Below are 23501 nucleotides of genomic sequence, written 5' to 3'. Positions count from 1 at the left end.
CGGCGGCGTGGGTCCCCAGGTGCCAAGCAGCGCGCCGCGCGAGGCCGCTGCCGCCCATCCAGCTTCGCAGCCGGGGCTGGCAGCGCCGCGCTCCGCTCGGAGGGCGCTCGGCGGCGGAGTCCGGTGCTCGGGAGGGGCGAGGGGAGCCTCAGCCCCCTCCGCCTGCCCAGACCGAGGAGGGAGCGAGCAGGCGCGGAGCTGGCCCAGGCGCAGGGCGGTGGGCGCCTCTCCCTGCGTACAGTATCCCTGCTGCGCGCTCCCCGGGGCTGGGTGGCCGCAGACCTTGGCAGCCAGCAGTGCTGTGCGCCCCGCTTGCCCCGGGGTGCGTTAAGCGCCAGGCAGGAGCTGCTCAGCGGGGGTCACCGGACTCCTTCTTCCCCTTTCCCTGGAGCCGGCGGGTTGAGCTAGAAGCCAACCCCAGCCGGACGTGCGCTCCTATAAATAGCGCGCGTGTGCCCGCCTCGCGCTCTCCCGGCTGCGCGAGGACAGAGAAAGTTGTGCGCAGGGACTCCGGGCGTACGGCCGAGGCAGGAGAGGACCCCACCGGCCGAGCCGCCCTGCATCTGAGAACTGATCCCGCGAATTCGTGCTTTCCGTGCTGGGGATCCGGCTAGCCAATGCGTAGCTGCCGACTTCCGAGAGACACCAAGCTTTGGGGAATTTCTGGCTAAGCGAAATTGAGAGTCGCTAGAGACCTGGCCATGAACACAGCCTCGCGTTCTTCCCAGTCCGGGAAACACCTTCTGCTTCTGTAATTCGTCCCTGCCGCGAGCCAGACACGTACTGGACCGACGCGGGCACCACTCGGCATCCACCGTCCCCGTGGCTTCTCTGAGTCTCCTTCGTTTTTCCTGCTTCGTGGTTCACCCGGGGGTGACTGGGTTTGGGGAATTTATCATTTTCCTCTTTGAGGTGTGAATGTGAGGGTTTGGTGACTTTTAGATGTCTAGGAACAAGGGTGGGTGCAGGGGCCCCAGGCAGGGCTGATTCTTGGGCGGAGGAGGGTGGGGTATAGGGGGTTCTGCATGAGCTCCTTAAAGGACAAAGGTAGCAGAACCAGCGAGAGAGCGCGAGGGGAGACTTTGACTTCAAACCACAGGATTGGAAGTGTGCGCGCCGCCGCCGCCGTTCCCGCAGCGCTGTCGATCTAGCCACGGGCATCTTCCCGAGCTCCGGGGTCCCGGGGTAGGAGGCGACGCGGGTGAGCAGAAGCGCCAGCCGGCTGCCCACGAGGCTCACCATGGGCGCTGGGGGCCGGGCGCTGTCCGTGGTGCCGGCTGTGCTGCTGGCCCTCACTCTGCCCGGGCTGCCCGTCTGGGCGCAGAACGACACGGAGCCCATCGTGCTGGAAGGCAAGTGCCTCGTGGTGTGCGACTCGAACCCGGCCACGGACTCCAAGGGCTCCTCTTCCTCCCCTCTGGGGATCTCGGTCCGGGCGGCTAACTCCAAGGTCGCCTTCTCGGCGGTGCGGAGCACCAACCACGAGCCGTCAGAGATGAGCAACAAGACGCGCATCATTTACTTCGATCAGGTCAGACCCCGAGGGATGCGGGGTGTCAGGAGTCGGGTGGCGGGAGGAGCGATGTCCAGGCAGCTCAGACCCGGGTTGAGCTGCTCTGATTGCGATTTGGGCGATCGTTTCGGCACTCGCCTCCGCAAAGGTTTTGGTCTGAAACTTCTGATATCTCTCCCGCCACCACCCCGCCCCCCATTCCCTCTTGGCCTCCGGAAGAGCTGCTGGGGTGATGGGAAAGAGGCCGGGGGTGTAGAGCCAGGCGTCGAGAGCTCAGCACAAGTTTAACAGCAACAGGTCCATAGGACCTGGCAGGATCCTGGTCCCTGGACCTCGAAATCTCTTGGCCAGGGCTTGGCCCCCTGGCTCAGACTCCTCTGCGGGTGCTGCCGAGGCCATTCTCGGGCACAGTACTCTCTCTGATGCTGTATAAATGATTTGTTTCTCCCAGGTGGAGAAGCGTCTCCCCAAAGAGAGCTCTGGGGGCTCCCCAAAGAGATCTCTGCAGAGATCTCGTGGGTGGCTGGGGAGTGTAGGAAGCTGTGGCCCCGGTCTCATCTCGCCCACCTTTCCGCCGCCGGGATCCCCATATACATTGCATCCCCATATACATTGCAGCTACCGCTGCAGCGGAAAGCCCTTCTCGGCTACTTGGAGAAAAGTTGAGAGAAGGAGAGGAAAAGGAATCGGGCAGCTGCACTGAGCTCCCATAGGGAAGCGCTGGGGAGCCGTTCTCCCTTCCCCTGCTCCGGTCCTTCCAGAGACATGCAAATTAGTGGGGAAAGACAGCCTTGGGGGCTGAGGATAAGGGGGTGGGGGGGGGGAACTGATGAAAGCTGTGGCTTGTTTTTTTTAGCAACCTGGAGCTCTGGGGTTTGGCTGATGAGAAACCCCAGGGTATCAGCTTAGCAAGGAGTCTTAAAACTGAAATCAGACTCCAGGGGTATCATCTCAACGTCAACAGCACCCAGAGTCTTTTAAATTCCAAAGTCGTATGTGTAGTTCACAGTTGTGTGCCGCATGGGCAAGAGCACAGGTTAAGTGGTGCTGCAGGACGTGCCAGGGAAGGGATGCGGTGACATTTCTATTCCTTACTTAATTGTTCCTAAGTAATATACTCTCCAGCTGGCCAAAGACAGAGAATGCCTCTCTGGGACTTCCTATTGAATAGCCATCATCTTAAAAGAATTAAGCAGCCCCTTTGGGGTTTTGGTGCAGTATTTTCCGTCTTGATGTAAATGAAGTCAGCACGACCCCTGGTTTGTGTGTCAATGCATTAATTAAATACTGTGGACATTGCACTATCCTCTGTACAGTGCATTCTTCTCAGTGACCTTTCTGTCAGTTAGAAGAGGAGAAGGGTTTGTTCTTCTGTTCCGGGTGCCCATGCATCTTAGAGACAACAAGACACATTTAGTTATAGATCTCGATGTGCTTGGATGCTCTAATTACAATGTAGAGTCAACATCCAGCCTTATGTGTAGTCAACACTAATCAGCCGGTGCCATTATTGCTAATGAATTATGCTACTTGTATCTGATGCAGGAAGTCCCTGCTAAGTGCCTCAAATTATGTTAAATGTGGTTAAACAAATCTTTGTAAAATCTCTGTTAGGAATTATTGCATAGCTTGTGATTTGTTGTTGAAAGACCATTGATCATTGGGTCAGAGAAAGAAATCTGATGCTTACTTGGAAAAAGGTGTAATCTCAGAATAAAATGCTACACCAACATACATTTTAATTTGGGGGTTGAGCCTGGTACATCTACCTGACCATCACTATAATTCTGGTGCATTACTCACAGGCAATAGTATGTCTTTAGGGAATTATGCAAAGGGCTTAATATTAGCATGAATGTAGCGTTTAAAAGAGATAGTAGCAGATTGCCATTGATATAGGGGAAATGCATCTTTAGAAGGACATCTGATTTTTTTGAATGCCACTTATAGATTTATTTCTTGGAGAGAGATGGAAGAAACCCTAGTTATCTCCTGCCCTCCGCTCCTGCAATACACACACACACATACATTCTCCTGCTCTTTTTCATAGGAAGGGTCATACCTATGTGACATTTAGCTTATGAGGTCACTTATTGAAATTCAGAGCTAATTTCATAACCAGTAGAATCAGGCCGAACATTTCGGAATACAGAGTGCACTGTTGTTTTCTTGGGAACCAGTGCTTTATTTCACTCTTCGTTTTTGCCCCTTGAACTTTAAATAAAGAGCAGGTGATTGATGAGGGAATGGATGACGGATAACACTGGGAGCAGCACAAGAAGGCCACCTGTTTCACCGTCTCTACCCTTTGGCAGCCTGCAAAGGCTGAGTCACTGCCAAAATATTATAATTAAGGCCTGGATGGCATAGGAATGGAACAAATGGCCGTGGGGCTTAGCAGAGGTTTGGCGGAGCCTCAGAGGAGGGCTGGGCATTCAGCTCACTCTGTGTACCAACTGTTCAGTGTCATGGATTATGTCACACGGTGGAGGGAGTGTCCAGACCTCTGTGTGGTGTGTCCGGGAATGACTGCAGAGAGCCCATGGGTGCCAGTTGGCTGGCTTGGACACGTCACCTCTGGACACTGTGAAGGCTCGTAGAGGGTGGGCGCGTAAATATGTGGCAGAAGCCTTTTATTTGACTCTCAAGGTAAAGCTAATATTTATAAGCCTTCACGTGTTTCTAGATGTCTCCAGAGCCATTGGGCCTTGCTGGAATTGAGGCATGACTACAAAGCTGTTACTTTATTTTTTCTTATACCATTTAAAAGACAGAAGAACCTTCCAATATACAAATCCGTTTTCCAAGTCACTAAAGAAAAAGGGATAGAACTCAATGTTTTATTTTCTATGGTTTTAAAAGTTAGTTTTCTTTCTTAAGAAAGAAAGAAAAAAGAAAGGAAAAGAAAAAGGAAGGAGGAAAACTTATTTTACTTACAGAAGAGAATATTGTAATAATTGACTGCTGTTTATTCTTTTTATTTGTAGATCCTAGTAAATGTGGGTAATTTTTTCACCCTGGAGTCTGTCTTTGTAGCACCAAGGAAAGGAATTTACAGTTTCAGTTTTCACGTAATTAAAGTCTACCAGAGCCAAACAATCCAGGTATGTCTTTCGACCTGTTCCCTCCGTACTCTCAGGAGACAGTGTTTATCAGCAGTGGGTTATGTATTTAAGTATTTATCCAAAGATGTGTTTCATTGTAAAAATAAACAACCATCTTTATAGTAGTTTATTTTTAAAACACTTAATTTCCAATAACATCTATTAAGGCATGTGACAAGAAGCATATAGAAGAATAAGCAATTGAACTTACTACCTTAATAACAACTTCACTTAAAAAATATTGCTTAGTGGGCTTCCCTGGTGGTGCAGTGGTTGAGAGTCCACCTGCCGATGCAGGGGACATGGATTCGTGCCCCAGTCCGGGAAGATCCCACATGCCGCGGAGCAGCTGGGCCCGTGAGCCATGACCGCTGAGCCTGCGTGTTGGGAGCCTGTGCTCCGCAACGGGAGAGGCCACAACAGTGAGAGGCCCGCGTACCGCGAAAAAAAAAAATATATATATATTGCTTAGTAAAAATTCAGTGACACAAATCTCTTTATAAGATCTTGATTGCTTTTAATGCATGTGCAAAAATTACCTGAATTTGTAAGAAAAAAACTAGTAAGATTATCAGAGCTTTACAAGTAACTACTAAATAGATAAAACAAATTTGCTGTCATTGTTAAAATTATGAGCTACAGTTAACGACTGAGAATAAATCTATGAAGGAACAGTTATTCAATATACTTTTAAAGAAACAATGTGCTGTGCTTATCCTCTAAGTAGTTTATCCTCAGTTACTCTGATGTTGGTGAATTCTTACCAATTGCAGTTTCACAGTTAATATATTTTGTGTTGTCCTTTCTAAGGAACGGGCTTGAATTTACACTCACGGACAATGATGAAGCTAGTTCCTATAGTATCTAACATGCCAGCACCCAGTAACACCAATACATGTCTATGGAATTCTAGGATAACTTTTTATCATATGTTCAATGTTTGTATTGTATACTATGTCCATGTGAATGATAGATTACACACTCATCTACTACTTTTACATGTCCTAGTGCATGGATAAATTGATAGGTCTCAGATTTAATTTATTCAATATTATTTTTAACATAAAAGGAATGAATATCTAGTAAACAAATTTCCTTCCATGGAAAAGCTTTTCCCAAGCCCCAACATTTAGAAATTTTTGTAATGTTTAACACAGTATAATCAAAATTGTAGTAAGGAGAGAAGGGAATAAATTTGATTTTATTCTTTGTTAATTATCCATCATTAAAATCTTCAGTGGTAGTGGTGATTATTATTTTTAATACACATTTCTTATCAGGGAAAATGAAGAAATCACAACACACATATTCCATAATTTCAACTGATTTTTAGCACTCTGCATGTCTCAGCGGTACAGTAAACCTGCAAGGATGTTAGTAGAACCTTGCGGTACCTGGGTTTCTCAGAGCAAAGGGCACTGGGGCTCTTTTTGCTAATGTACTGGGAAGCCACAGGCTCGCGTCATTGCCAAACACTTGCTACTGAATACGAGAGGTAAATAAAGTATTCAATAGTAGGCTTAAGTTATGTGCTGAAGAGAAGCCAGTTTTCACATGGCTAGGTTGCTCTCCATGGATGGTATTCTTTTGTGAGCATTTAAGGAAATTTCTATGGGAGAAATTAAAAAAATTTTTTTTTAATTAAGAAAGATCAGCTTGGTAAGACCATACTAAGCCTAGCCACCACTATCTGCTAATTTGAAAGGTAAGGGGTATATTTACTGAACATCAGTTATTTTACCAGGTTGGTCATTTTAGACATTATTTTTTACCCCCTGCCCCTCATAGATGCTTTGACTTCCTTTCTTTTTTTTCTTTCTCTCTTTCCTTCTTTCTTTTCTCCTTCCTTTCTTTTCTTCTTTTCTTCCTTCCTTTCTTTCTTTCTTTCTTTCTTTCTTTCTTTCTTTCTTTCTTTCTTTCTTTCTTTCTTTCTTTCTTTCTTTCTTTCCTTCTTTCTTTCTTTCTCTTTTCTTCTCTTTCATCTACAATATTAGTTTCAGGTGTACAACATAGTGAGTCAAGATTTTTATAGATTATATTCCATTTAAAGCTATTATAAAATAATGTCTGTACTTCCCTGTGCTGTGCAATATATCCTTGTAGCCTATTTATTTGATACATAGTGGTTTTTACTTCTTAATTCCCTACCCCTATCTTCCTCTCCCACTGCCCTCCCCTCACTGGTAACCCTAGTTTGTTCTCTGTAACTGTGAGTCTGTTTCTGTTTTGTTTTATTCATTCGTTTTGACTTTAGAGAGAGATTTTCAGTGGTTTTTTTTTTTTTTTTCCCTTGTAGGTTAACCTGATGTTAAATGGAAAACCAGTAATATCTGCCTTCGCCGGGGATAAAGACGTTACACGTGAGGCTGCCACGAATGGGGTCCTGCTCTACCTGGATAAAGAGGATAAGGTTTACCTAAAACTGGAGAAAGGTAACTTGGTTGGAGGCTGGCAGTATTCCACGTTCTCTGGCTTTCTGGTGTTCCCCCTATAGAATTTGATTTCTTCGTGATGTTCATCCGGGTGAGGGGCGGCCCACCCCTGACTTCCTGGAAGATCATTTCCTCATCATTGGATTGATGTCTTTCCTTGGTTTCTCATGGGTAAATATGGATTCCCTGTAAGGATGCTAGGCCTGTCTGAAGCAGTACTGAGCTCCACAGGTTATTTTTGTGCGTGTGCGTTTCAGTGTACTTGGATCGGGACTCACAGCAGTTGATACCCATCTATGCTTAAGCGTAACAGTTCAAAGCTGTCTGCAAGGTTTGTTCTGAATTTAATTTCCTGGAATTACTGAATTCGTTGCAGATGTGGCATTTTATTTAGTTAGTTTTCAAAGACCGGCAACTGGGTCTGAGAATTAGAGAACTGTATAAAAGTTCTGACTTCAATCAACGATTTGTGTGATACTGCCAAAGAATTGTGTGCTGTGTTGATATACTGGTTTCACTTGTTTTTATTGCTTTGGAATTAGTTTTTTTGGTTTTCTTAGGGTAACTGCTGGCTTTGTGTCTTCTCTACAAATAGGGTAATGGCTTGTCTGCAAATTTACTCTATGAGGCCAGCATCAGGACTTCCCTTTAAAAAAAAATGCTTCATAGTTGTATTTTAATTCTATATGTGAAAGAGTCATATTTTCCAAATTATATTTTCTAATAGGAAGAGTAGATCATAAATCTAACAAGGAATAAGTTGCTTACCCGAATTCTAAGTGCTCAATCCTCAAACCTCCGCAAAACAGCTCTCCTCCATGGGAAATCTTACACTTTATTTCTCACTTTAATTAACGTGATTGATAATAACCACTTTTTAAGAACCTAAGGGATTTTTTTTCCCTTAGACATGACCACTTTATTAACTGGAGATGGGATGCCCTTGTTTTTAATTATACCTATTTTTCAAACCTCCTGTTGTGTTTGAAGTATCATCTGGTTTTGCCTTAACTCCTTAAATTGTATAGATTTATCTGTTTAGTTAATACGAAATCCAAATAGCCCAAGCTAAACTTAGTGCAATATCTTATTTTGTCTTTTGTATAGGTCATATGAATTCATAAAATTATTTATGTCTCTGTTATAGAATAAAGGTTAATATATGTTAGTTGAATTGTTTTGTCCTTTCGGATTTGGAAATATATGTTTTACATGATTTATTCTCTCTCTCTCACCAACCCTTCCTCTCTCCCTTCCTCGCTCCTGTCCTTCCTACCTTTCTCTCATTTCTTTGTCTTGGAGTTTAAGAAAAGCTTTCTGAATTTTTAGAGAATGTACTCTGAATTGGCATAGGAAATCTTTACTATATGTTTAATTTGTCCAGATCCAGTGAGCTTGGCAAAAGAGGATCAATGAATTTAGGAAACTCTCCTTTCAGAAGGACTTACTGTTAGGAAGTTAAGTTTTAAAAGCTCCCCTAAAGCATCATGAAGGACTCAGGGAAAGAATGAGTGGTGATGTGTATAAAGACCAATATTTTCAAACTAAAGACTTTGGGGAAAAGTTCTGCCCTTTTCTCAACATTAAAGGACAAACAGAAGATGGCCCATTTCTTTTTAGAAGGAACTATAATTATAGATGTGTCATGTGGAGATTTCCATGCTCAACTTCCTGGTTGGTTGTCAAATAAAACAATTTTGGGAGCCCCCCTTTTGCAGTTTGTGGCATCGAGGAAGCTGTTGCAGGATTCTGTGGGAGGAAACATGCAGGCAGGTCTTCCAGTATAGCTGTGATTAGTCACCAAGTCAAAATACTCATTCATCACAGGAAAACTCTCTGCTCCAAGAAAACGAAACTGAAGGAAATAAGGAGCTTAAACATAGGACCTCCCCGATTCCAAGTGCTTTTGGGGGTTCCTGGTGATCCCGGATTCTGTTATAACAGCCTGATTATCTAGTTAAAATTTTGTTTTAATTCTTTCTTTTCTTTGTTTTTTTTTGGACTTAAGGCTGTTTTCCCCATTCTTTTTGGTTTCTAGAAACCTGGATAGCTGAATGTCTTCTTTTGGTTTTCACTTTTTTAGCAAGTTACTGTTTTGATTCTTAGAATAAACAGCTTCAACCAACATTGCTTAAATTATCTTACAATGTGTTACATGCTTTGCTACGTACTGAGTTCATAGAAGTGGTTACATCTGCCCTTTATAGACCCCCCTAGACAGGAAACACAGCCAGAATCTTCATAAGGAGCAATAGAGGTCGAAAAGTGTGGTTCTACTTCGCCTCTGACTGAGGGTACTGGGCTTTACCAGTCTACCTTTACCATCTAAACCATCTGTCTCCAGAACGATGGTAATCCATTGGTCCCCCAATTGGTTGACCTAATGACCAGAGAGAAGTAATGAAAACAAGGAGAGGTGACAGCATGTGATAGCTGTTCACATTCAGAGCTGTGGAGCTCAAGTTGAATTCTTGTGGTTTTCTTTGGTAGGGAGGGAGGTGGGGTTTCAGAAGTTGGTTTCTAAATAGGTTATTCCGTCCCCTCTAATACAGGCCTACCTTTAATCTGGGTTTCAAATGGCATAGAATCAAAAAGAAATTTTTTTTTTTTGTGGCTTTTGATCTTCTCTGACCTTTCTCGGAAAACAAATTCTCTGTGAATTTGATCCTGAAGTTCTGTGTCATCTTCTCAAACTAAGAAGATGTGTAAGAATCACCAGAGGAATCTTGATAAAATGTAGATTGTAGTGCAGTAGGTCTGGAATGGGACCCGAGCGTGTGCATTTTTTTTTTTTTTTTTTTTTTTGGCGGTACGCGGGCCTCTCACTGTTGTGGCCTCTCCCGTTGTGGAGCACAGGCTCCAGACGCGCAGGCTCAGCGGCCATGGCTCACGGGCCCAGCCGCTCCATGGCATGTGGGATCTTCCCGGATCGGGGCACGAACCCGTGTCCCCTGCATCGGCAGGCGGACTCTCAACCACTGCGCCACCAGGGAAGCCCTGTGTGCATTTTTAACAAGTCCCCAGATGGTCTCAGTGTTGCTGGCCTGGGTATCACACTTTGAATAGAGAGACCTACCATCACACAGTGTGGCCTGTGGACCAGTAGCGTCCATATCATGGGGGCCCGTTAGAAACCCAGGTGGGGTTTAGACTCACCCCAGACCTACCGAGTCAGAATCTATATCTGTGACAAGATCTCCTGCCCCTCCCATCCCCATGGTTCTCAGGCACAGTACAGTTTACGAAGCTCTGTCTTCAAGTAAAACCCACAGACCACCTGCATCAGAATCACCCGTTAGGCTTCCGACAGGTGTAACAAATCCCCCAGGTGGTTCTTACTACCTCAGTATATCCCGGGGCAGGGCGTTTTCTTTGCCGTGACCCCGGAGTCCAAGTACTCTCATTATCCTCCCTATTTTAAACTCGGGGAGCCCAAGGCAGTGAGCACGAGACCTTCATGCAGGTAAGCACGAGACTCTCGCTCTGTGATGAGAAAAGGCTGGAAGGAGTGTTGCCGTTTTGTGCAGAGGAAGGGCTACAGGAAGACTTCACCTCCAGGAAAGACGTGAGAGACCTGGTGTGAAGACGAAGGTAGGTCACCCGCAGAAAGTGGCGCCTTGTGAAGAAAGAAAACCCTTAGTGACAGTCCTTATTTTGTCAGCATTTGTTCTGAAATAAAGATGTAGTTGCATCTTGCTTTTCTTTGTGACTGAAGTGATCCTTCTCCAGGGATTATAGGGTCTCTGTCTAAGTATACTTGGCATTTGGCTTCAGAAGACATTGCTCAACTTAATAAAGTGTGTGTGTGTGTGTGTGTGTGTGTGTGTGTGTGTGTGTGAGAGAGAGAAAGAGAGAGAGAGAGAGAGGGAATGAGAATGGGAGAATATATTCAGAAGGATCCATGATGCCAGCAATTTCCAGTGGACTAGAAAGTACGTTTAAAATTCATTCAAGGGCAGAAGTCTTTCTCAAAAATTTTTAGGTCCAATTGGTGATATTTATAATGAGAAAATATATTGTCATAGGTACTGAACTAAGGAAGTCTTTATTTCCCATGGAGTTACCTTGAGAACATAAATTTTGACCCTCTGGCTTTCCAGGAACTGGAAATTCTGACGGAACCTCAGAGGGCATCAGTCTGCTAGTTCCCTGGGAGGATGAGGAACTCTGACAAATAACTGTTGTGGCTGAGAGTGAAGAGTAGAGAAATGGACCTTGTGTCTCTCCTCTTGGCTTTTTTCTGTTGTTGTGGGTTTTTTTGTTGTTGTTTGCTTGTTTTGGTTGGTTGTGTTGTCGTGTTTCAGCTTGGGTGTCAAGGTACAATCAATAAAGGGAAGAAAGTGCAGGGAAATTAATACAGGCTGAGTCGCTATTTTCACATTTTTACTTTTTTTTCTTCAGGACAGGAGGAAAACATGGTTTAAAATGACCTGTCCATTCAGTGGTTTTCTTTCCTAGCCTTCCGGAGAGAAGGGAGTTAAACAAGCAAGAGCAGGCCTGGGGCCCATTTCCGGGGGCGGGGGAGTGCACTGACCAAGCATTCAGGGAGGCTGAAGATCGTTAAGTTGGAAACAGGTTCTGGTGGGTGTGGAGATGGCTGTCCCACCAGTGAGGATAGGGCTTTATCATCCTGGTTAGGGCGTCGCCACCCAGGAAAGAGGGCTGTTACCATTGGCCAAGGAATTTAAGGAATGCGTCTCCACTGAATACTCAGGTCAGAAAATACCTCTAGCCCCCCGAGTGCTACAACAAGAGTTTTTCTGTATTTTATACTCTGTAGCCCACTGTTTGGACTGGACAGTTATCCTGTTTAGCCAACAGCAATGGCCAATCCGCGTGATTCCACTCTCAGGATGGGGTTAGGGGGATTTGATCATGTTCCGTGTTTGACACAAATGGACCCAGCTTCCTTTGTCAGTTGTGTACGGCTGTTTTCTTCTCAGTTCCTTTGCTATTTGGAAACACATATGCATTCATGAGTGCTTCATTTAAAATAGCTTGGCATTCACTTCGAGTGTGAACATTTTTTTAACACTCAGTGAAAAGGTGTCATGCTTTTTGCTCCCCACATAAAAAAAAACGGAGCAATTCCAGGCATAAGAAGCATTTGGTCAAAGAGGTAATGTACAAGGATAAAAACAAATTCAACCAAAACCTGAGAAAAAGCGAATGATAAAATTCCACTGCTCTCTGACATGACAGTCAAATGGAAAGGAGTAAAATCGATCCTGGTTTCTGTTCAAGTGTTGTGCTTTTCCTTCTCTCTCTCTCTCTCTCAGTGTTGAGCCCAGTTCTCTACAGGTAAAATGATGCTGTTTCATACGCAAAGATTTCAACTCCCCTTCATTAGTGTGACTTTTTGAACCACGAGCAGTGTCGGAAAGTGTGCTAGGTTCTGCCCTTCCGTTTCTTGGCTAGCCTGATTGGAGGAGTAATGCTGCTGGAATAGTCTGGTAACTTCTCTCGGGGGAGAGGAACAGCCCACGTTTCAGTAATTCAAGGAAGCTGTTTCTGGGCCTGGAAGGAAGCCATTTCCAGGCTTGGAAGGAAGCCACGTCCAGCTGTCTCTCCTCGGGACAGGAGGCCTCTGGAGGCTTCAAGATTTAGGAACAACTTCAGAAGCACCTGGGGCTGGTCTCTGGGGAGCTGGGACTTTGCAGTATTTTATAAGTATCCATAAAGGGGACTATGGAATCTATAAGAGCCATTAAAAAGTCCTAGTTTGCAAGATTGCCTTTTCTCTGATTGAATTGGTTGTTTAAAAACTAAAGAAAAAATACCAAGTCCTCCTTTACTACCAGAAGTTGGCACAGTGCCATGGTTGAGGTTGGCAAGAGTCACAAAGTCATCCATGATTTTCTGAGAGTTAGAGGCCAGGTTTGTTAGGAAGGAAATAAGTCAGGAGCCTTCTCTTGGGGTTTGGGCACATCCATTTTTTACTGAATAAACCATCACACACTTACTGTGCCCCTACTGCGTGCCCCATGTTCTGTAAACTTTACCATTCCTACAAGTTGCAAACCTCTTTGTGAATGCTGCTTCACTTTCTGGGTGGAAATCCTGCAATCTGGAAAGCAGAGTGTGGTGTTAGTGTTTACTGAGCCCAGCAATCTGGGAGTTTTGAAACAGTAGCCTGCTGTAAGTGACCTCCTCGTTGCTTTCACCATAATGTTCTTTCAAGGTCAAGCCTTGTTAAAATGATGAATGATACAGGGCTGCCATGTCCAGTTGTGAAGGTTGTACACTGCACTATTCCAGGGGTGTGCCATGTCTGTCATAGACATCATAGAATTATGTGTTTATTTCTGCAATTTTCTAGCAGAAAGCAGTAAACAGTATTCTGACAAGCATATTATGACAACCTTCTGATGGAAGTATCTTTAGTAAACATTCCTTTTCCTACTTTGCACAAAAGTGCCTCAAAGGTTAGTGGTAGCCTGAAGAGAAGAGAGAGGCTTGCGTTCCTAAGTCCTGCCTATCATGTCTTGTTTCTAAAGAATATCTTTGGTTATGAGAAGATGGGGCATGAGGCCTGCGAACTACTGGGTCTGTGTTAGATGGTTCAGCGCCCTTCAACACTCACCTGTTTAGAGCTCAGGTGTCTGGTCCAATTCAGTCTGTGAAACGTCCCCATTGACCCTGGAGCTGAAAGGTGGAGGAAACTTTCTCCCTGAGAGTCAGCCTGCTTCTTGTGAACCAGTAAACACGGCTCCTGAAAAGCTTCACAGGTTGAACATAAATCTATACATTTATGTTTTCAAGGAAGACAATTCTTTAAAAATCTTCTGTAACTCAACTGTATTTCTGCCTCTGAGACCCCCCGCCCCCCCGACACACACACACACACATTTGGACTGGCTGGTAGGGAATTTCTCCTCGGTTTTTCTTTTCGCCAGGCCCCCGCCACGCATCCGGATGGTAGTTCTGAGGTCTGATGAATTGTGGGTGGGGATAGCCTCCTCGGTCACGGGTTCACGTCGATTATGGCTGAGGTGCTGAAAGTCTTACAGGCGATCTGCTTTCTGCCGCATATTTCTCTCGAGGAAATGAGTAAAAAGCAAGCTACCTGCTTGAAAGGCGGGGGAGGGGAAGGGCTGAGCAGGAACATTTCACTTTGTCCAAATAGTCTCCCCCTTCACGGGCTCATGGCCACCCAAGCAGCTGCGTGCTGGTGCAGGCGGTCCCAGCCGTGTTTCAGGTGACTGTGCACCTGTGTCCCTGACTTCCTGACCCATTTCTAAGCTTTGAGACTCACGGCCATGCTTCCTGCCATGTGCACGCCCATCTAGTCTTCCTGCTGAGTCTGGGCTCCCAGAACTGACCTGATGAGGGGTTAAGTCACCTTGGAGAAGCTGCCTTTCCAAAACCAGTTCTTACAGTGCATCCGAAAGGACTTCCTCATAGTCCAAAGGGAACCTAATTTCTGGAAGAATCTGGCTCATGCTAGGCTGGGGAGAATTAGCTTTGTCTTCCCCAGCGGATGTTCGGTCTCTGTCACTTGGATGAAGCTGCCGGGAGGGCTAGAGAGACTTTCCAGGACCTGCTTCCAGCATATTCATGAGCAGTTGTGCTGCCCTGTGGCTTTGAAGGTTCTTGGAAAGTGGGGTGAAGGATCCCCCGCTTCACCCCCATGTGACCTTGGGCAAGTGGGTGGTCCTATCTGCCTTGCCCACGAAGGGGGGTTCAGCACGCTCTTCAGTTGTTCTTGAACTTCCCTGTGCACAAGAACCCCCTGGGATGCGTGTTTAAGATGTTATAATATCGTCCCCCATCCCCAGGATTTCTGGTTCCGTAAGCCTTGCGGAGAACCCAGGAAATCTGCATTGTTGACCAGCATCACAGGGGATTCTGATGCTGGTTGTTTCTGTACTGCCTGTTATTTATTATTTAAATAAAAACGCACACTGAGGCTTTACAAACAATAAAGTGCTGCGCTAATGTGAAGAAGATTGTTCCTGATACTATGATTAGGAATGACCATCCTTGCATTGTCTGTTGTCTTTTCCATGCAGCCACTAAGTTTGAGCCAAATAGATGAGTCTCAGAGTGTGAGGTTGCTCTTTAAATTCCCCACCTGAAAAGTCAAATCTGTTGGAATAATTTTCCTGATGGTTTATTTTTTCCTCCTTCTGTTTTCTGAATTATCAAATCAACGCATGTTTGCTTAAAAAAATTACAAACGATGCTGCCGTGTGTAGGGTGAAAAAAGAAGGATCATTCTCATTCTCCCTGCCAACTCCACAAGCATCTCTGACTTACAGGGACCCATATGATGGGCACTGGAGCCCACACATCTGTTCTGTTTTTCAGTTTCTCCCGGTGACTCGAATAATCAGCTAGATATTAGAGATGCTCTGGAGTGACTTTTCAAATATTGCCATTATTCAGTCCCAAACAAGAAGTTGACTTTAACCCATCTTTCTATTTAAAATTCATGAAAATATCTGCCCCCAATTCCAGATAGGATTCATTAAAAACTCGTCACAGTGCTGTCAACAGAAGCCTCTTGGTGCTGATGCAGTTCCTGATGTGCGGGGACCCGGGAGGGCTGCTTACTTCTGCAGCTTCGGGAGAGCAGCCAGACGCCTTTCTCCCCAGCACCTCTCCGGGTGTGAGTGACAGGAAAGAGGGGCGTCTTGTTAACAGTTCCCAGCCTTCAGCCCCGGAGAACAGACTGAATGGAGATCCTGAGAGAGAGCGCCCAACCTCTCGGCTTCCTACACAGTGGAAACTCGTGTTGAATACGTACAGGCCTTAAACTGCTCTGAGGGTAGCCAGGAAGGCTGCTCCGGGGTGCCAGTGGGTAATGCTGGCAATATGCAGCACTGCTGACTGTGAGGGTGAGTGTCACGGGGCTTCTCCTGGCATGATTCTGGAGATACCTTCTGTGCAACAGACAAAATGAGGCAAACCTCTTGACAGGCAGAGTCCTGCTGTCTCCTGCAGGTTACACTGTCCTACTTTGCTGCCTGTGTGAAGCCTTGAGCTCTGCAAAGCTGTGGCTGAAGAATCGAGATGCTCGGAGAACCCAAAAAAGCATTGAGAACAGCCAAGCCGATCGACTCTTTCTGCAACACTTTCTCATCACAAAAGGAATGCCCGCTCCTAGTAGTGAAGTTTAGAGGATTCAGAGAAGCAACAGCAACAAAAATTCTAGACCCAATCTTGCCACCCAGAGATAGTCCCCATTAATATTGTAGACGTGTGTGTGTGTGTGTGCGCGCGTGCGCGCGCACTCCTGCGCACGCATGCGCGTGTCTGTGTGTGCATTTTTTTTTTTTTTTTTTGTGGTACGCGGGCCTCTCACTGTTGTGGCCTCTCCCGTTGCGGAGCACAGGCTCCGGACACACAGGCTCAGCGGCCATGGCTCACGGGCTCAGACGCTCCGCGGCATGTGGGATCCTCCCGGACCAGGGCACGAACCCATGTCCCCTGCATTGGCAGGCGGACTGTCAACCACTGCGCCACCAGGGAAGCCCTGTGTGTACATTTTTTAAATTTTACTTTTTAAATTTTATTTTTTTTTATTGAAGTATAGTTGATTTACAATGCATTCCTGTTTTTACAAACAAAATTGGTCATTGTCTTCTTTGGGAAAATCTATTCATCTCCTCTGCCCATTTTTTAATTGGGGTGTTTGTTTTTTTGTTGTTGAGTTGTACGAGTTCTTTATGTATTTTGGACATTAACCCTTATCAGATATGTGATTTGCAAATATCTTCTAAATGCTATATGATTTCACTCATGTATGAAATAGAAAAAACAAAACAAACAAACAAATACAGGAACATACCAAACCAAACAGAAACAAATGGGTAGGTAAAGAGAACAGAGTAGTGGTTACCAAAGGGGAAGGGAGGGATTGTGTAAAATGGGTAAAGGAGATCAACTGTATGGTGATGGACACTAAATTTTTGGTGGTGAGCCTGCTATAGGGCATACAGAAGTAGAAATATAATGTACATGTGAAGCTTATGTAATGTTACAAACCATGTTGGAAACTCAATAAGAATAAATTAAAAAAAATTTAAAAACTGTATCTTTTTGGTCTGTAACTTTCTCTTTCTTAGTGTATTAACATATTTCCATTCTTTTTAGTGTAACTTCGCATTTTTTTGTTATTTTGAGGCAATAAAAACTTACAAAATTTGCGCATACAGGACTGAATTCTTTTTTCCTGAACTATTTGAGGGTAAGTGTGTCCCCTTACCCACAGATACTTTAGTACATATTTCTTACAAAAGAGGAAATTCTTCTACATAGCTATGGTACAACCACAAAAATCAGGAAATCAGCTAATAATTCTCAGATTCTGTTGACGTTTCACCAGTTGCCCCAACAGTGTCCCTTATAGTGAACGGATCTAGGTCAAAGTTACATGTTGCATTCTGTTGTCATGTTCCTTCAGACTCCTTTAGTTTAGGACATTGCCTCAGTTTGTGGCTGACTCTTGTGACCTGCACACTTTTGAGAACGACAGTCCAGTGTTTTATTTTGTAGCATGTCCCTCACTTTGGCTTTGTCTGATGTCTCCTCATGATTGGATCAGGTTAAGCATCTTCACTAGAGATATCCCAGAAGTGAAGCTGCCTTGCATCCTAGCAGTTAACACATGATTTAACTTTGTCCCATCACTGATAATGTTCCCTCTGATTGTTAGATTATGGTGGGGTCTACCAGGTTTGTCCACTGTAGTTACTCTTTTCCCCATTGGAATTGAGAGGTATTTTATAGGGAGGAATTTTGAGACTGTGTAAATATCCCATTTATCACTGGACTGTTCGTCTGCCTGTCTGTCTGTTTGTACCTGTATGGACTCCTGGTTTCCTACTTTAGTCATTGGGTTATAATCCACCACTATCATTATTAACTTAAATGCTCAAACTGTCCTTAGTGTGGTCAGAGGGAGCCCTTTCTGTTTGGCTTCATTTTTTTAAAAAACATATTTCTGTCATTCTTTGAGCACATGCTTACATAAAAAGATGTTTCAGCGTCTTGTACTTTTTCTTCCCCAGCACAGGAAACAGCCCTTTCTCCAAAGCTCTGGTTTCTTTTAGTGGATATTGGTACTTAGAAGCCAAAATCTGGGAGCTAGGTTTGCTCATTGCTGGTGTTTCTGTTCCTAAACATTCTCAGTGGACAAACTGGGGAATGTATGTAGGTACAACACACACACGAGTCTATCCATCTGTCCATTCATGTATCTATCAAAATCTATGAGTTTCTTCCAATAACTCTAATTCCAGTCCAACAACACAAGTTCACTTTGATTTTCTCCATTTCCATATTTGTACCTTACTTCTCGGAAAGTGAAAAACCGGGCTCACATCATTCTTAATCTACTTACTGATCAGTCCCCCTGTACAGAACTGATCTTGGTTTCTACCATTTTGCCTCTCCCCCTGCGTGGATGCCCTCCTTACCTCACTGGGGATCCAACATCTCATGCTGCGCTTCCCTCCCCACCTCCCCACACCACTGTGGAAGCCTTCCTCACCCCACCTGGACGCCACACCTGGCATGGGGTCACTTCCCCATTTGAACTCTCTCCTCACCCACTTGGGCTTCAACAACTCAAGGCAGGTTACCCACCCATATGGATGCTTTCCTCACCCTGCTTGGGCATCAATAGTGCACTGGCCCATTACACACACACACACACACACACACACATCTATCTTATATATATGCTTCACAACATTTTTCATTGCATGGTTTATTTATCTACTGACTTACATTTTCTCTTGCCTTTCTCTTTTGAAGGTAACTACCATCACTGAGTGACTTTCTCTTGTCACTGCAACTAGGGACTCAAGAAATACCCATTGATTGACATACGTGAAAGCCATTTGCCCGCCTCCACAGTCATGCTCCTCTCATCAGGTGGCCATTGAGAATGAGGTTGACCATTTAGCATTTGCCGTAGATTTCTTTCTTGTGGCAGTCATTCTTGCTGCCCACAACGTATTTCAGGTTCTTCCCCCTTCCAGGCACATGGGCGGGCCATATGAGAAGTCTGTGGCTAAATGACACGCCAGTAAATTGAGAGCAGAAGTGATGTGTGTCACTTCCATGAAGACACTTTCAAAACCCATGTGCAAACTGCTTTCTTCCCATCTCTTTCCTTTGGTGAACGTGGAAGAACAGACTGAAATACCTTCATAATTCTGAGATCTCAGTCATGATAAACAGAGGCGCCATGCTGACCTGGGCATGTAGTGAGAGAACAAAATAAACACCTTGTAAATTAAGTTTTGTTGTCACTGTTCCATGCCCCAGACTATCCCGACGAAACATTGCTTAGATGGAACAAAATAGATTATGACATCTTACTTCGTGTTAACACTTCACTTCGGCTTTTGCAAGAAATAGTTTGCAGACGAGAAGAGCAGAATTTTGGATTGTGACTTTTGTAGGAGAGAGAAGCAAAAGAGCAAGTGTGAACTGACCCCCAATTTTCTTCAGGCACGAAAGTCATTTTAACTAGGCGATGTCATAAAACCCTACAAAATATACACTAGAGACCTGCTCAGTGAAGACAGGTAATGGACTGAATGACCTGCCAAGCCTCTCGTTTCCTCCTCTAATTTCTGTGATTATCAACATGATGAAGTACAGCCAGTTCATTAAAATCTCTCTTTGAAGGCTGACACAAGGCTCCTCACATGTCTGTGTCTCTCTCTGTGTCTGAGTGATAAATACCTAAATCATCCTTCACAAGGCCTAGCTCAGAGGCCAAACCGTCACACCTCACACTGGGGACTTGTTTGGCCAGCCCTCTGGCTTTGAATCTCGTCTTCTCAGAGTTCTTTAATGTATTTACTCTTTATGTGCCAGACATTTAAAGGACCTGTAGGGGACAGGTGGACACGACCAGGCCTGTCTGATGGTAGGGATGCCTGCTTTAGTAGGGGTGGGGCAGGAAACTTGTGGCTGGATGAGAAACTGCCCCAGGACTGCTCCCTGGGCAGCTGGACAGTGCCATAATGTTCTGTCTTTGAGTATCATACCTTTTCTCCAAAATGAAAGATTCCCATTTTATAATCAATGATTTTCCTCAAGCTTTTTCATCCAACATCTCAGGCAAACTCAGTCAGCAGGGCTGGGTCTTCACCCTTCCCATAGGCTCAGGCATGTATGAGGGGCAGGAATAGCAGAAGCCTGCTTATCAACTTCGATGTGGTCTTGTTAACATTCAGACTCCTACCCATTCGGTCTAGGGTTGGGCCTGAGATTCCACATCACTAATACGGTCCACTAACTGATACAGATGTTGCTGATTCTTGGACCATACTTTGAGTATAAAAGAAATCAGAGGAGATAGTCCCTGCTCTGATGGAGGCCACCATCTTGCAAAGGAGACAAAGAAGAGCCGGAAGATTGGAAATAGACCTGCATACGTGGAAACAGAAATGGAAGTAAACGCTGTTCTAGGCATTTTTACACACTCTCCTAGGAATCACATTTTAAGTAGGGCTTCTCTAACAGTGACATCCCAGCTTGGGTTCTCAGGAAGCGGATGCTGGGACAGTTTGGGGTATAAAGTATTTATGAGAGATCAACATACAGAAAGGAAGGGAGGGGAAGCAGGAGTGGGCAGAAGGAAAAGAAACTGAGATGCAGGCCATTGAAGCTTGGGTTACCCCAGTGGGGAGCTCTGGAGCTATTACCCTCAGAGTGCCCAGCACTGGGCCAAGTGACTAGGCCCTCTACACACTCATGCTACCTGCCCAGATGCGAGGAAGGGTGTGGCCTCCAGCAAGGCCAGGCAGGCCCCGAAGGCATCGGCAGCTGGACTCCGACGCTGACGCATCCCTGCAGCTGAACGGCAGACACTTCCTGAAGGAAGGGTCTGCATGGTGCATTTCTGTATCCACCACGTGAGAACTGGAAGAGTTCAGGCAGAAGTCTTCCCCCGTGATTAGAAACCGAAATATCTGGTGGGTAGCCTTGTGTGGCTGCTTACAGCTGATGAAGATAGTGATTGATAAATCAGTTTCCAAAGTGGGATTTTCCCACAAGACATGGCTCCTCAATCGTGTAGACTTTGGGGGGGATGAAGGCTTCCATTTATTGGTAGTGAGTAGAGGAGGGACCCAGGCAGGCAGACCACTTGGAGAATGAGGCCTCCACCTCTGGGGGATTAATCTGGCTGAAGAGGCAGCGGCCATCATTATGGCTGTAGCATCTTAGCTAGGGAAGACTAGTGGCCTAAATAAAATCCAGAAAAATAAGTGTGTATGTAACGTCTTCACAGAAAGATAATCCAGAGATTATTGATCGTGGTTTTCTGGAGTTTCTTAGAACTTTAGCCAGATAGCATAGACCTAGTTAGTGGTAACCAGTGATTCATTTTGTGCGATTCAACTTCTGTGGGTCCGTTGTTCAGAATTGCTCAGTGAGATGAGAAGGGAAAGGGTTTCCTTTGGAATTTTTTTTTTTTTGGCCATTCTGTGTGACATTTGGGATCTCAGTTCCCCAACCAGGGATTGAACCCACGCCCCCGGCATTGGAAGCATGGAATCTTAACCACTGGACCGCCAGGGAAGTCCCTCCTTTGGACTTTTTTTTTTTTTTTTTTGCGGTATGCGTGCCTCTCACTGTTGTGGCCTCTCCCGTTGCAGAGCACAGGCTCCGGACGCACAGGCCCAGCAGCCGTGGCTCACGGGCCCAGGCGCTCCGCGGCATGTGGGATCTTCCCGGACCGGGGCACGAACCCATGTCCCCTGCATCGGCAGGCGGACTGTCAACCACTGCGCCACCAGGGAAGCCCCCCTCCTTTGGACTTTTAATGCTGGTTGATAGAGCTGTCCACAGAGTGGAGGTCAAGCACCTCATGTTAGGCTACTTATCAACTGACATGGGGGTGATGAACACTTCAGAAGGATCTTAATTTCCAGGTGTATTAGTCACCTATTGCCACATAACAAATTACCCCAAAATTTAGTGGCTTAAAACAACACATGTTTTCTTATCTGACGGTTTCTGCAGGTCAGGAATCTGAGCGCAGCCCACCTGGCTCAGAGTCTCTCAAAGGGGCAATCATATGTCAGCTAAGTCCGAGGTCTCATATGAAGGCTCCACCGGAGAAGAACCCGCTTCTAAGCTCACTCATGTGGTTGTTGGAAGGATTCATTTCCTTGCGGGCTGGTGGACTAAAAGCCTCAGTTCATTACTGGCAGTTGGCTTTAGTTCTCTGCCATGTGGGCCTTGCCAACAAGGAAGCTTGCTTCATCAAAGTGCAGGCTGAGATGGCAGTAGAGAGACAGGCCAGCAAGATGAGAGTCACAGTGTTTTACAGTCTGAAATGACACCCCATCTTTTTTGCCACATTCTGCTCATTAAAAGCAAGATCTGTAGATCCAGTCTGCCCTCAACAGATGAGATTACACAAGAGAATACCGGTAGGTGGGGATTATTGGAGGATATTAATAAAGAAAAAGATAATTGATTCATGCAGAAAAAAAGCTAATAAAAGGAGAGATTTTAGGAAACTGTCTACATTCAAGGTGAACCATCAAAAGAGAATTCTGATGAATTCAAGGATGTTGGTAACTGACATAATAAAAGTGGTCCTGAGGGTTAACCAGTTCTGAGACTCCAGGTCAACAACAAAGGCATCCTTACCCTTTGGGGATGCTGAGTTTGAACATTGAAACTTAAAGGTTTCCAATTGATAACATGTCATTTAATTTACCAGAACCTCACTCAAGGATGGAACTCGGGATGTTTGGAAGAAATATTTTGATAAGCCATTGGCACCAGGGGTTAAACTCAGGGTAGTCAGTGGCTTGTAACCTGCCGTTGGGTCCTTGCTTCTGCAGGTTATTTTGTTTTGATGAAGGCTAGAATGCAGGTTTGGTTGCAGAGAGGAATTGCTCAGTGTCACACCGTGGAGGGAAGTGAGTGCAGTTGCTTGCTGGCAGGGAGAACCACCTGAAGAGGGGCTTTGCTGTGGAGAAGGGGGATTGGGGAGAAGAGTCATTCCAAATGTCTCTGCTTTATAAAATCGTCAGGAAAATTCTCAATTATTCACCAGTGCTTTGTGGAAAAGGAATCCTATGGGGGATGTAAAGAAGAGGATGAGAGGGAAGCTTCTGAGCAATGTTGGATGTTCATAAGATGGAAAGTAGGGGAAATTGAGTGTTTTGCCTCCTATGTTTTCATCTGCCCTTTCATTCAACAAATATATAATGTTATTCACCAACCCGCTGAGTGCTGGGGGTGCAGAGATGGACAAGACCAATATCGTTGAGTTAACAAAAGTATGAATAGACTAAAGGACATGAAGAAAACGTCTCCGGATTCTCTGATAAGTCATGAGCAGAGGAAGACGCGTATCGCTGGGGAAAATATCATTAAGGATCCGTGTGTGTGTGTGTGTGTGTATGTGTATGCATTTGTGTGTATACCTGTGTGCATATAAGTAACTGCAAGAGTTATTTGTGCTGG

The 23501-nt window shown here is 45.2% G+C and overlaps 1 protein-coding gene across 2 annotated transcripts; it reads left to right on the top strand.

Moving 5' to 3' along the window:
* The first annotated feature begins 984 nt into the window (after positions 1-984).
* Positions 985-16114, top strand: CBLN4 (cerebellin 4 precursor). Of its 2 annotated transcripts, XM_060284701.1 has the most exons (4): positions 985-1531; positions 4501-4617; positions 6914-7049; positions 15510-16114. In XM_060284701.1, exons 1-4 carry the CDS (start codon positions 1241-1243, stop codon positions 15521-15523), a joined length of 558 nt encoding a protein of 185 aa, XP_060140684.1. In that variant the 5' UTR covers positions 985-1240; the 3' UTR covers positions 15524-16114. The 2 variants fall into 2 exon arrangements, with proteins under 2 accessions (XP_060140684.1, XP_030694866.1); XM_030839006.2 differs by lacking the exon at positions 15510-16114 and having other exon boundaries at positions 6914-8183.
* Positions 16115-23501: the final 7387 nt, after the last annotated feature.

This window comes from Globicephala melas, chromosome 15 (genome assembly GCF_963455315.2).
Source record: "Globicephala melas chromosome 15, mGloMel1.2, whole genome shotgun sequence".
In the NCBI taxonomy this organism is placed as follows: Eukaryota; Metazoa; Chordata; class Mammalia; order Artiodactyla; family Delphinidae; genus Globicephala; species Globicephala melas.
The sequence above is the reverse complement of the archived record's forward strand: the minus strand, read 5'-3'. Positions and strand labels throughout refer to the sequence as shown.